The sequence below is a fragment of the Thunnus albacares genome, chromosome 21 (assembly GCF_914725855.1).
Source record: "Thunnus albacares chromosome 21, fThuAlb1.1, whole genome shotgun sequence".
NCBI lineage: Eukaryota > Metazoa > Chordata > Actinopteri > Scombriformes > Scombridae > Thunnus > Thunnus albacares.
The window spans coordinates 20161198-20174190 of record NC_058126.1 but is presented as its reverse complement, the minus strand read 5'-3'; the positions used below and the strand labels follow the sequence as shown (position 1 = coordinate 20174190).

At 39.3% G+C, this 12993-nt stretch overlaps 2 protein-coding genes across 3 annotated transcripts in view; both read left to right on the top strand.

The window, feature by feature from the left end:
- Window positions 1-1407: 1407 nt before the first annotated feature.
- On the top strand, window positions 1408-4441 carry LOC122972727 (homeodomain-interacting protein kinase 2-like). Its single transcript, XM_044340028.1, has 8 exons — window positions 1408-1880; window positions 2468-2643; window positions 2830-3021; window positions 3190-3371; window positions 3506-3629; window positions 3733-3843; window positions 3939-4189; window positions 4273-4441. The coding sequence occupies exons 1-8, from the start codon at window positions 1856-1858 to the stop codon at window positions 4418-4420; spliced, it is 1209 nt and encodes a 402-aa protein (XP_044195963.1). The 5' UTR covers window positions 1408-1855; the 3' UTR covers window positions 4421-4441.
- Window positions 4442-7443: 3002 nt separating this feature from the next.
- arhgap29a (Rho GTPase activating protein 29a) overlaps window positions 7444-12993 on the top strand; it is a 35408-nt gene continuing 29858 nt past the window's right edge. Inside the window, exons 1-2 of one of the 2 annotated variants that reach the window (XM_044339604.1) lie at window positions 7444-7599; window positions 8746-9160. In XM_044339604.1, the coding sequence (XP_044195539.1) occupies window positions 8845-9160 (316 nt within the window). In that variant the 5' untranslated portion in view covers window positions 7444-7599; window positions 8746-8844. The remainder of the gene's footprint in view (window positions 7600-8745; window positions 9161-12993) is intronic. The other variant, XM_044339603.1, reaches the window with a different exon arrangement.

The following is a 12993-nucleotide window of genomic DNA, read 5'->3' as shown; positions in this document are numbered from 1 at the left end:
TTCCAGATCTACATATGGATTTTCCAATTCCCAGACAGGTCTAACAGGCCAAATTCTTTATCATAGACTCCCATATCTTTTTCCATTTGATCTCCTGTCAAGCCAAAACTTGTTTTTTGTGTCCTCTCCATCTCCCAGCATGTCTGCAGCAACCTTTTTGTTGGATGGATGGCTCCATCATCTCCATGCCCCCTTAGATTGAGCCAGTATTTGGCCACCAGGAATTTCACCAGTTTCAGCTGGGAATGCACACACTGGGGAAGTTCTAACTGCTAAACACAATCTTAGAGCCCAAGCTTGTATAGTATCAAGGTCTACAAGCACAGATTTTGCTGCTGATCCATATACGATACTTCCATAGTCTAATCTTGATCTTATTAATGCTGCATAAATGTATTTCAGAGATGCAATATCATCTCCCCACTCCAATCCTGCAAGACATTTATCTTTCATACCAGAAGACTCAGTGTTAAATAAATGCCCTGATGATGAAGGGTCGTGTCTAGATGGTAACCCTAGATTTGTGAAGCTCTTGCGAGATTGATCATTTTAACCCAAACCATGATCTTTCCCTAATCCTAACCAAGTGTTTTTTGTGCCTAAACCTAACCTGACCTTAACCACAGCGTCGTCACATCATAAAACATAATAATACAATAATTAATTAAACTTCTTACAATACATTCATAGTCATAACGCTTGTCAGAGTTGCTCTGAGATGAGAGCATTTAATCATGAGGATACACTGCCATCCGGTGTTCACAGTGTGTAACTACAATCTGTCTATTAAGTTGTAGAATTGAATGTTTTAATGTTAGCTTTAAAAAAAAAAATCTGATTATTTGATTTAATAATAATAGCACATTTAATATGGATTAGTGTCATACTTTAATAAGAAAGCATACTTTGAGTTAATATGTCATTAATGCACAGTATCAATAGCATGTAGTAGAAGTACAACATAGAGTGGTATAAACATTACCATTTATTATTATTATATACCCTGCAAAGAAGGTGCGTCAACACTTTCAGTGGAGAGTGGAGACATTCAAAATGAAACCTAAAAACTCAAAAAGAAAATTTATACTAGAATTCTTTACATTTTCGTAGACAACAGAAGTCACTCATCTGGTGTTAATAATTCATTTCCAATTTTGGAACTGGAGCCAATCCCAACTGACATTGGGCGGGAGGTGGGGTACACCCTGGACAGGTTGCCTGTCAAACACAGGGCTAACGTATAGTATACACTCTGTTTGTATTATTTTGCAATGAAACAAGAGAAGACTTCAGTCTGAAAAGCAAAAGGTTTTCAACTATCCAAGAAATACAATAAACATGGTGAACTGCAAACACTTACTTGAAACAAATGAGTGAATAAAAACAAATATTCACTTTCACACTGTCTTTACAGTCACCAACATAAAAAAGGAGTAGATCAACATAAGCTTGATATTGATTTGTTTATTATTTATTCATCAGACTTGAACAGTCAAACACTGATCTCATGTTTTTACTTGTGTTATTTTAATCCTCCAAATATATCCTGATGTGTCTGCCCCTGTTAAATGAAGGGAAGTGTTCATATGATTGTAATTGTCATCATTTTATTCACTTTTATACCCCTGACACTGTATTTGGTTGATAATTTTGTTCACTGAATGGAGCGTTAGATTAGAATGGCTGGACCAGAACTCATTGATGTCACAGTTTATAGAAAACTGTGTATGTAGAGAATCTTGAATGTGGAAACCATTTCACCAAACTGACAGAAAGTGAAGCATCAAGGAGAGAAACATTTTCAACATAATCTTTTGTACAACATTTCAACAACAATTTTCAATTAGCTCAGAGGATGTCTCTAGCAAGTGACATATCAGGCAAGTTGAATTATTTTGCTGAATTATAATTAGTGAGTATATATCGAATGGTATAGAGTATAAAATTAGCTGATTATGAATTGATTTACTACTTTGTTAGCTACAGATGCTAAATTTAATGCAATCTGTCTTTGTGAAGCTTATTGTATTCTGTGCTTGTTGTCAGAGAGCTGTGGATTCATTTGTATGATCATTTTAATGTATATATTTTTAAATCTTTATAGTCATTAGTGGTTGTTTTGTAGAACTGTTTTATACCAGCATTTACTTACATGAGTGGGAAATTATATTAGAAACATGCCTGAAAAGTTCATAGAACAGATAAATCATAAATCTCCACAACCATCTCAAACTATTTATATACTTATATATTTTTCTACTTTTTAATATACTTTAATATAAATACTGTACATTCTCAAGGCCTTTGATACGTGCTGGGATGCATTCAAGAGCACAACATGACTGGAAGCAAGCAGAAAAATGCTGTCTTGTATTAAAAAAATCCTGAAAAATGGATTTGTACTCCACACATTAAATGGGTTTGTGAGTTTATGTGGTTCACACCCTCCTTTCTGTGTTTCCCAAAGATGACTTTTGGACATTCACAGACATCTTGCTGGGCTCCACCCACAGGATCCAGACATTCCTTGCTGAAGGTGGCTTTGGCTATGTTGCCAAATGCGAGGACACCAGAACCAAGAAATCGGTGGCTGTTAAAATAAGCAAAAACCACCCCACAGTCTTCCATCAGGCCCAGAAAGAGGTAAAGCAGCACTTGTTGGATTATTCTTGTTAAAAAAAATACTTTGGATTCACATCACTCACATGTCTAAAACTTTCAGAAATTATTTCCATGCATTGTGTCTTCTCATTGACAGCTCTGCATCCCTCACATTGGACCTGTTTTCAGTGTGAACAGTAAAAATCAAACCTTTCATATCTCCCACAGCTGGCTATCCTGAAGAGCCTGCAGACTTTAGATCCAGACAAATGCAATATTATAAGATGGAACGGCTCTTTCCTCCATGAAGAGCGCATTTGTTTAGAATTTGAACTTCTGGACCAGAGTTTATTTGACTTCATGGAACAAAGATGCAACCAGCCTTTGCCCATAAAGGAGCTACGGCCAGTTGTTCACCAGGTTGGACTTCCCTCTTTGTTATTCTCATGCCATCATATTGATGAAGAAGTATTCAACGCATACACTTTTTACTTCATGTTTACTGAACTAAAAATTTAACAGGAAATGAATTCTTAATGATCAAAGTGGACTGTGTCCTAACAAGAATGTGTATTTCTGTGTGTCTAGTTGACCACAGCATTAACTCATCTGGAAACAGTTGGAGTCATACATGCTGATATAAAGCCAGAAAACATTATGATAGTGAACCGGCATCAGCAGCCGCTGAGTGTAAAACTAATAGACTTTGGCATTGCCTGCCGCACGTCTGCTGCTGGGCCTGAGTCCTGTGTACAGACTCTGTGGTACAGGTAAGTGCACCAGCTGTGGAGGAGAAAACTTGTATGTATGTGGATGTGAAACAGAGAGTGAATGGAAAAAAGCCAGCATTCTCAGTGATGTTTCACTGGAAAAGCCATTGTTAATAAGGTTGTTTTCCTCTTAGGGCTCCAGAAGTCATTCTGGGCCTGGCTGTCTCAGAAGCTATTGACATCTGGTCTCTGGGACTAGTGGTTGTGGAGCTTGCTCTTGGCTGTCCCTTGTATCCTGCAGAGCAAGAATATGACCTGGTAAGTGTTTACAGCCTGCACAAAGTCTCAAAATTCTCCTGTTTTGTTCCTGAATGATACTACCCTGAAGTGAAACAAATCTTGATGTTTGTGTGGTGTCCAGATGAAATTCATTGTGGAGACACAGGGTCAACCAGCAGAACATCTGCTTAACTGTGGATCAAGAAGCACAAGTTTCTTCCACAAAACGAGTGAGCAACCCTGGAGATTTAAGGTACCATCACTCCACCACATCTATCGATCTATCTGTATGTGTGTCTGTCTATAAACCTGTCAATCTCTGCTAACTTGAGCACTGTATCTTTGTAGTCTCCTGAGGAGTTTGCTGCTGAGACTGGCTACCACTGTGAAGAGACTAGATTCTTCACGCTTAGCTCTTTGGATGACATTGAGCAAATGGCTGCTAGGCTGATGTTAAGAGACATGGAAGAGCAAAATGAGCTGCAAAACCTGACTGAGCTGGTGAAGAAGATGCTGCAACTAGATGCTCATAGGCGCATCAAACCCGCAGAAGTGCTGCAGCATTCTTTTTTCTGTGCTGACCAGCTAACTGACAGCAAGTAAGTTGTGCATTCAGATGCATCATGCGTAGCTGCGACTGTGTGTGAACTTCAGTGATTTGCTGACTTTGACTGTCCTCCAGTGTCGACTCCTGCTCGTTAATGCAGACCCTGACCACAGAGATTGCTGAGCCACAGATCAGCCTGCAGTGTTCCTCCCCAGACGCAGCAGGAGACCGTGTTGCATCTGAATTAATAACCAACATCAAGAACCAATCAACTTATTATTAATTAATAAATATTTCAATTTAACTTTGTGCATCGATTATTGTCTTTCTTTAGTTCAAAGTCTTATAAATATATGTTCACATAAGACAGCCATTAAGTAACTAACTTGAATATATACCATATATAATTTACAGTAAATGTATCCTGACATAAAATCAAAAAGTCAGAGAAGATCCTGAACGTTATGCAGTCTGTAACTCTCACGTAATGCAGAGATCTAAACCTCCATGCAGTATTTCATCTTCACTAAGCTCAGATTTTACTGGACGTCATCTTGCACATTACCTGCAAAAATGAATGTCATGTTTTGTAAAGTATTTATTCATCTTAATTCTGTCAATGTAGAGTGTTGGAATGATTTCCTAAGAATTGTTTTTGAGTGATTTACAATAAAGACACAAAATGCAATTTCATGGGTCAGTCAACAGTGCAACAAGCAGAGTAAACTGGAGACAGGTGCAATAAATATGTGTTTTTGACAAAACTCAGCAGACTATATATTGTGATTTTATTTTGACCACAGGAAGTCAAGTGAAGTCAGTTTTTATTTGTAAAGACCAACATCACAAATCACAAATTTTCCTCAGTGGGCTTTATAATCTCTACAGCAACACAACATCCTCTATCCTCCCTCTAGACCCTCCATTATGGCCAAATTAAAAACCATCTGTCACCTCTATACCATAGATAAAAATGTTTCTTAAAAATCCTCATTTCATCAAAAATCATTATGGACATGCCTTATTTATTGTATGATATTGAGATTCACAGATGCAGCATCTGCCTCATTAGACTGCACAACATTCATTTCACCAGCAGATGTCAGCCATGTGCACTGTGTTACCTGTGCTGAATCTATTTTCAGTACAACTAATTGAAAAGCCTCAACACCCAAAACCTTTTTACAGTGTTAAAATTCAAGTATATCCACACAGAAAAGTAGTAGTAATAGTAGTAGTAGTAGTTATAGATCAATGTTTTTTTGTGTTTTAAAGAGATCATAATTGAAAATATAGGCATACTTGACAAACAGGCGTGATATGTTAAAATTCTTCTCAATCAATTTGAGAGATTTGAGAATGATTCCTTCCAGTCTGGTGTTTTGATTTTTTGTGGTGAAGCTACCCTTGTTTACATTAGGATATAGCTTCTGATCACTTGTTGCTGTGGAAAATCCTATGAGGGCAAAGCAATTATTAAAGACACAGATGTATGTGAAAGGTACCCTCATATAGTCCATTTCCTTTCCTGTTGGAACTGAGACGTTTTCCTTTCATAGATCTAAACAGATAACAACTAGGCCTACTTTGAAAAATAAGGAGCATTTTGAATTTATTATAAAACAATTTCACACTATTTCTCTATGTTACATTTTGAAACGTACTTATTATGTGGATATTGACTCCCTTGATGACATCATAAATCATTTAGCATAAGTAGGTGACTGTGCCTGGTCAAACGTAGCTCCCAGATAGACAAAACAAAATATCGAGAGTGGTGTGTTTTTCTCAGGAGAATGTACCCATGACCAAAAGTTTCCTGCTCCAAGAAAAAGATATGCAGGTTGCAGAGCAGTGCAAACTGAATGTGGCTACAAAACAGACTTGCTATTCATGTAGGCCTCTCTATATAAACTGCAGGGATTTACAACCCAGGCAAACGCAATAAACTGTCTGCTGCCTCTGTAACAGTGTAGTGCAATGTGTGTATGTGCTTTTTGGTCACAGTACGGTTCTAATCAGGCTACTTAATGCCCAGTTATTGAACTTTAATCAATCTGTTATCTTTTAACAGTGACATATCCAAGATATGTGACATATCCAAGATATGTCACAGATTCCAGGCTGATCAAATAAAGTCAAGCCCATTAGAATAATATCAGAAGTGAAGAGATTTATGTTAAGAATAGAAGTTTTATTTTAACATACACTGAAAATCTTCTGGGCTTTTTATTCAGGTAATTTATGACAGATTTTACTTTAAAACTAGGATTATGGATTCAAATGTACACATTTAAGTTTTTTAAGAATCTCATAGTCTGCTGTTCTTGAACTGAGAAGCCCTTGATTCAGCTGCATTTTGCTGGAAGATGCATGGAGAACCCTGTTTCAAATAGTTTTTAAGTCAACAATGTTATTTTAGGATATATAAAATAACATAGGACACAATATGAGAATATTAGCATTGTATTCTCTTTTTTGTTTATTTGTTTTACAAATTCAAATTCCTATAATGTTTTGTGCATGAATTTAGTTAAACAGCCTTTAAAAGTTACAATTAATCTTGATTTGTTACAGACAACATATTGTCAATTCCTGTCCTAGGGATTTATGTTGAAAGGCTTTACTGCAGGTTCAAACTCAGACACCTTGTTGGTAAAGGAGGACTCACAAAATCACCAATACACAGACACACACAGGTTTACTTAAATCACTTTTGGGGTATTTACACAGACTTTCTTGGAGATTTACCCTAACCATAGCCACTACTTGCCTAAACCTAACCTTACCTAACCACTGACTCAAAAGTCAGTCTTTTACCAATCGGAGACATTGCTTTTGTTCCCAATTGCACAAGCCGTCCCCAATCAACAGGTCTTAAGTCTTGCGTGCGTCCCTGAAAGTGACTTAAGTCATAACCCCCCACCACACACACACACACACACACACACACACACATAGACGTTGGCGTAGCTATCCTTGTTAGGACATTGCATTGACCTCCATTCATTGTGAACAGCCTAACCCAAACCCTAAACCTAACATTACCCAGGACCTCAAACATGACGTTTTGCCTCATTAGGACAGGTCTTTGGTCCCCGTGAGGAGTGGTCCCGACAAGGTCAGTATTTATACAGGAGAAGGTCCCAATGAGGTAACAAAAACACGCGCACGCACGCACGCACACACACACACACACACACACACACACACACACACACACACACACACACACACACACACACACACACACCAATCACAAGTTACAGCCAACATCACATGGAGAGAGGAGGCGGTTCAACACAGCGGAGCTTCGCCGCAGTTAGAGAGGGGTTTTGGGATTCAGAGAGATAAGGACACTGCAGTGTTTGTGGATTAATTTGTCTCTCTTAAGACTGGTCATCGGTCGTTTTTCCGTATCAGGATTTTCTTCGGCTGCAATGTTTCAGGAGTCCGCGGCAGGTGTGTATTTTTGTCTGATAACTTGTAACCTTTGAGTAGCTACAATCAAATGACTGTGAATAAATCATGTTTTCCAGCATGTTGAGGACAGTGATAGAGAAGTGTCTGGAGACGGTCTCTGTTTATAATGAATTTCACACGAACTCCGCTCATATTTAGTGTAAAACGTTTCCCTGTTTGCTGACTGACGCCTAGAAAGAAAGTTTTTTTTTAAACACAACAGTTGAATACATTGAATACACGAAGCCGGTCTGATGTTCAAAAAGTTTCCTTCGTCTTCTTCGGACCGAGTGGTTACCGCTATCTTGAAGTGACAACTAGTCACAAAAAGTCAGTCAGTTTTATGATAAAAATGTGTAACTTTGTAGGTTTTATTGATACCGAATTTACCAGTCAACCTTAATGGTCTCATGGTCCTCATAAAGGTTGAACTCGTCGTATATTGTATGGCGATAAGCAAGAAATCGTCCTAATATTGGCTTTTGATTGGAAGTGTCGTGTTCTTTAATTACCTATAGACAGAGATTAAATTTCAAATATGAGACTGCGGAAAATATAAGTTTACATCAGTAGTAACACCAAACATGGCCAAAGAAGTTATAGAGAAAGGAACATTTATTTTTTAAAGTGTGAAATCTGTTATCACAAACTTCAAGTGTAGCTACTAATAAACCAGTAATACTAATAAACAAAGTTTCATGTCTTGTTTCATGCCAGGAGTTGCATGTAATTCACAGCTGAACATACATACTGTGGTGTAGCTGTTTCAGGTCAGCACTCTTTAGTATATCACAGTTACATCTCACGTTATGTTTTGGGTTGTAATTTTTGTTATGACTGTATTAAGATCAAGAGGATACTGAGACTGAATCAGCACTACAGCCTGATGAGATCACCCCACACATTGTTCAGAACAGCAGCGCTATAGAGGAGCTGTCCAGCTACACACATTTTCAGCTGATAAAGCCATTCAAACTCCCTGCAGATGCTTTAATGTTAATTTCAAAGGAAATACAGAATCTCATGTACTTGTTGCTAGAGTGTATGTCCTGCTAAACCCCACCTTAGGATGTGTCATAGCTGTGAAACAGTCAGGCATGTTGTGTAATTGCCTTCAGTGTTATGAGTCTTTCTTCTTCTCTGCAGTATCCTTCATCTCTGTTGCGGTGCAGTGTTGGGTCTGAGAACGGAGCTGAACCAAAGGACTACAGGCACCAGGCCTAAGGGCCACTGGACCGAGAAAGCATGCTTGCTGCCATGCTGCGGCAGAGTACTGGTGGAGGATCAGGAGGTGGTGGTGGTGGCGGTGGCAGCAGCAGCAGTGGAGGTGGAACCAAACTCTCTCTAGGTATCTCCCGACTCTCCGGCTCCAGCTTGGGTTCAGCAGGCCCTGCTGGTGTGGGCTCCTGGGTGTCGGGCAGGGCCTCCAAAAGCGGCTCGGTGAGCTCGGACAGCCCTGATATCCCCGCCTCAGACCCAAACTACATTATGCAGCTGGTCAGCGACGTACGCAAGTTTGCTGATGTGCTTCTGCAACTCAAAGAAGTTTTCAACTCCAAAGGTACGTTGGAGAGAAACACTGAGGAAAGTTTGGACATCAGTGTTCACACTGTTTATTTGTAGCTTGAGCTGTTTTTTTTTTTCAACCGAGGACAATAAGTGGGTGGCGTAACATGCCCTTTTAACTAAACTAAAGACTTTTTTGAGGTACTGATAATGAGAATTCAGTTGTTAACCTACCTATGTAAGCATAGAAGTTATTACAATTCCTTATCAATTATATTATATTCACAATGCTACTAACTTGACCAATATCTGCTGCTTTTTCTCAAAAGTGTCTTTGGAAGTAACCTGTTAATGATTTGTTACCTCAACATTTACCCATTGTGGATGTGGGCTTTTCAATAAGTTACACAAGTATGAATGCTTCCGCCTAACAGCAACGAGATGTTATCGTGTTTCTGTTTCTTGTAATGACATGTACACCGCAGTGTGGTTAAACTCTGCCTCATCTGCACTGTGATTATTATATTTTGGCTCATAAACAAGATGTGCTCTTCCTTTTAAAGTCTGGCAGTGTAGAGGGGGAAAAAAAGTGAATAGTGTAAGCACAGCCAAAGGGATTTATAACGGAATGTAGCTGCCAGTCAACTCTTGTGTACACACTGTTGCTTTCACCACAATGTACACAGTCCCAGGCCTATCTACCTGTTTTGTCCCACCTCTGGCCTTGGCTGTGCGGTCGGTCAACCGGCCTTATCTGTCTTTTTGGTTCTTGCCCTCTGTGCTTCGTTCTGTAAAGTAAAAAAATACAAAATTCCCAAGTCAAACAAGTTATTGCGGTGAGAATTTTGCAGTAAATGGTTAAAGTATTCAGGTCTGCCTAAAAATACTGTGATAATCATCTTTTTGACATTTTGGTGCATGTTTTCTTTACAAATACACCGTGGCCATGTTAAACAACAGCAGCATTCCAGCGGGATCTTTTGATGCCCAAGCTTTTTAGACAGAATAAAACACTCACTAAGCCAATAATTAATAGGTTTCCCTTCATCAATGATGAAATGAACTATTTCCAAACCATAAGGAAGTGTAGACACAGGGCTGAGATGTACTGCTGTCTGCATGTGTGTGAATGTGTATATTTGTGCAGTTGGTTATGACATTCTTTCCTTGGTGTGTTGAGCGTTTGCTTTTGGATCAGACCCAGATTTGTTAATTCCTGGATCTGATAAGGAAGGTTCCTCGAAATGAGGTGAAGCAGCCATGTGCTGGTGGTGATGGAACCCTTTTTCCTCCCCATTAGCCCTGTGCCATGACACCCAAACTCTGGAAAAAGGAATCCCAGGCTTCTTTTTTTGTTTGTCTGGAGAGGTCAGTAAAGGTGCTTGACCCGGCTGGACAGAGAGCAGGACTTGCAGCAGGCACTTTTCAAGCTTGAGAGACTTTTCGGTGACCTGCCAACATGCCACAGATCAAAGCAGTAAATCATCACGTGCAATGTGGTTTTGGTCTGTTTAATATCAGATTAAACGTGATCAACACCCGTGTTTTTGCTATGTAACAAGGTTGCATAGCTGTCATACTAGACATTTTGCGCTTGCAGCTCGTCATTAAGAAACCGGTTTATAACCTGTGTCCTCTAATAAAATATAATGGCACAGACTGTGAGTAGAAGTAACTCTAAAACCTCAAACCTTAAATGTACTTAAAAAAAACAACAACACACAAAGAACATAACTCAGTGGCTGTCAACCCGAAATGTGCCGCTAATGTAACTGCACACAATTTACAGGTCCAGTAACCACAGGCTCAATTATGCAAATGCAGTCACTGAGATGCCAGCATGTGATTGTCAAGCAGAGTATTCCCATTAGAGAGCTTATTTTGGCTAAATACAGGAAAAGGCAGATTTGGGAAACTGGGTTGATTACAAATTAGAAAACAGACCCGTTCACTGTTGAGGAAAGTAGCAAAGAGACCATTGTGCCTTAAAGTCATTTCAAACTGTGAACTTCTTACCTAATATTCCACTGATCATTAGAAGAATGATATGGATAGATATATGACAGATAAGGCCATTAAAATTGGTCATGTGTCATGCTTTAGATAGAGGAATCAGGGACATTATCTTTTATTATGTTGGTCATATCATGATGGTTTGTGGTCGTCATCAAAAAACATCTTCAAAGTGTCATGGTTGAGGTTTAGCACTCCAGGGCTGTAGCAGAGCGTGCTAACAGATTGTTGGGAATCACTGACTTGTGCTGTGATTGGATGTGATTTAAATCCCTCTCTAATTTATGGCCATATTGTCTCTGCAGCGCATCACAATAGTTCAAACCTCTCATTACTCTGACTACTCACTGAAACCAAAGGGAAGCCTTCTTTTTTTTTTTTTTTTAACCACGCAGAGCAATATTCAGCTTAGGGCCCTGAAGCCTTTGCAACAGTGCCTGCATTCACAGTCAACGATGTGAGTCTGACACCCATTGTCCCAGGAGGTATCTCCAGACTAGCACGCTGTTGCTAACTGGAAGCTTTTGCAGAAATGATACTTTCCCAAGTCAAGAATAGCTGTGGCCTGTGGGATAAGTCCCTGGGGTGTATCTTCAGCCAGTTCCATTAAGCATGTTTTTCATTTTTTTAGCGTGCACATCAACCTTAAATGGTAATTATTGCGTGGTTGTTGTTCAGCTGTGGTTGCAGTCAATGACGCACGCATGGCTGAACTTTGTTTTTTACTAGTGTCTGAGAAGAAATTGTTTATGTGCCTCCATTGTTGTCAGTTCAGTGTTGAGGACCTGTCTGCTCCATAGTGTGACACATATTTACATTCCTTTTTTAAGGTCGCGACCTTGTCCAGTGCCCACTTGTGAAGGACATGTCAGTAATTGGAGGGGATTATTATTTTGAGGTTGGTCCTCACTGGGGTCACAGAGGACGTTTGGAGACCATATGAGCTGTGGAGGTGGTCTCTGTGGCCTTTGTGTTTGATGGTGAATGGGGCCTCTGAAGCTCTCCATCATACTATTAGCGTAACAAACATTTGGCCCCGGCGTGTCTTCATTCAGCAAACAACAGACACCACACTGTTTTTGAATCAGCTGCTGAGTTTTTCAGAAAGCTCTGGAGAAGACTGTTGTGCATCTCATCGTCTATTTTAGGAGTGAGGGTGCGTTGTTGTGGCTTTCTGTCTGACAAGGACAGGTGTGTCATCAGTGTTTTCATGTTCTGGCTCTGCCAAGCAGAATGATAGCCAATTTTGCACGTCAGCTGCTTAAGAATGAAAACTGCACCAGCAAGCACTTCACTCAGTGTACTTCCCCTCAGTGTAATCTGAACAATTATCAAAATCAGGATCAGTGTCTGGATCAGGCTTTATTGCAATTAAAGAAGATTTGTCTTTTAGTTGAAACAGGTCAGATGGAAGGGATTGTTGTTGGGTTTTTCTGTTTAATAACTTGTTCCCTTTTCAGTATACCTTTAGCAACTTACCTGTTCATGTATCAAATGGGGCAGCCTTTTGTTAATTAGCACCTGCCAGACAGTCTGTTTTTCCCTTGTGTGTCAATTGCTTTTGCATTAATACGTTACCTGGAAAAAAGTAGAGTGTCTGCACACCGGATTATAGCTGCTAAAGTCTTTTTTATTATTGACTGAAAAAGGCAGCCACCATAAATTACACCTTTTCTTTTGATATCTTAAAATTAAGACAAATCTGCATACATAGCACCATTGGTTTCAGCCCCCTGCCACCCCTCCTACAGAACAAACACCCACTTGTTGCTTTACGTTCTCTAAATCAGCAATTATGAAACAGACACTGACAAAGTGTGAAATTCAATTGTTGTAAATTGTGTATTTGATCATTTGTTATTTGAGTAAAGTCCT

What these genes read in the sequence shown, in the direction of transcription:
- LOC122972727 (XM_044340028.1), top strand. Translation starts at nt 1,856, where the DNA reads ATGTCTCTAGCAAGTGACATATCAG. An exon ending in TCTAGCAAGTGACATATCAG is followed by an intron (nt 1,881 to 2,467) that starts GCAAGTTGAATT and finishes TGTTTCCCAAAG; the next exon opens with ATGACTTTTGGACATTCACA. An exon ending in AGCAACCCTGGAGATTTAAG is followed by an intron (nt 3,844 to 3,938) that starts GTACCATCACTC and finishes GTATCTTTGTAG; the next exon opens with TCTCCTGAGGAGTTTGCTGC.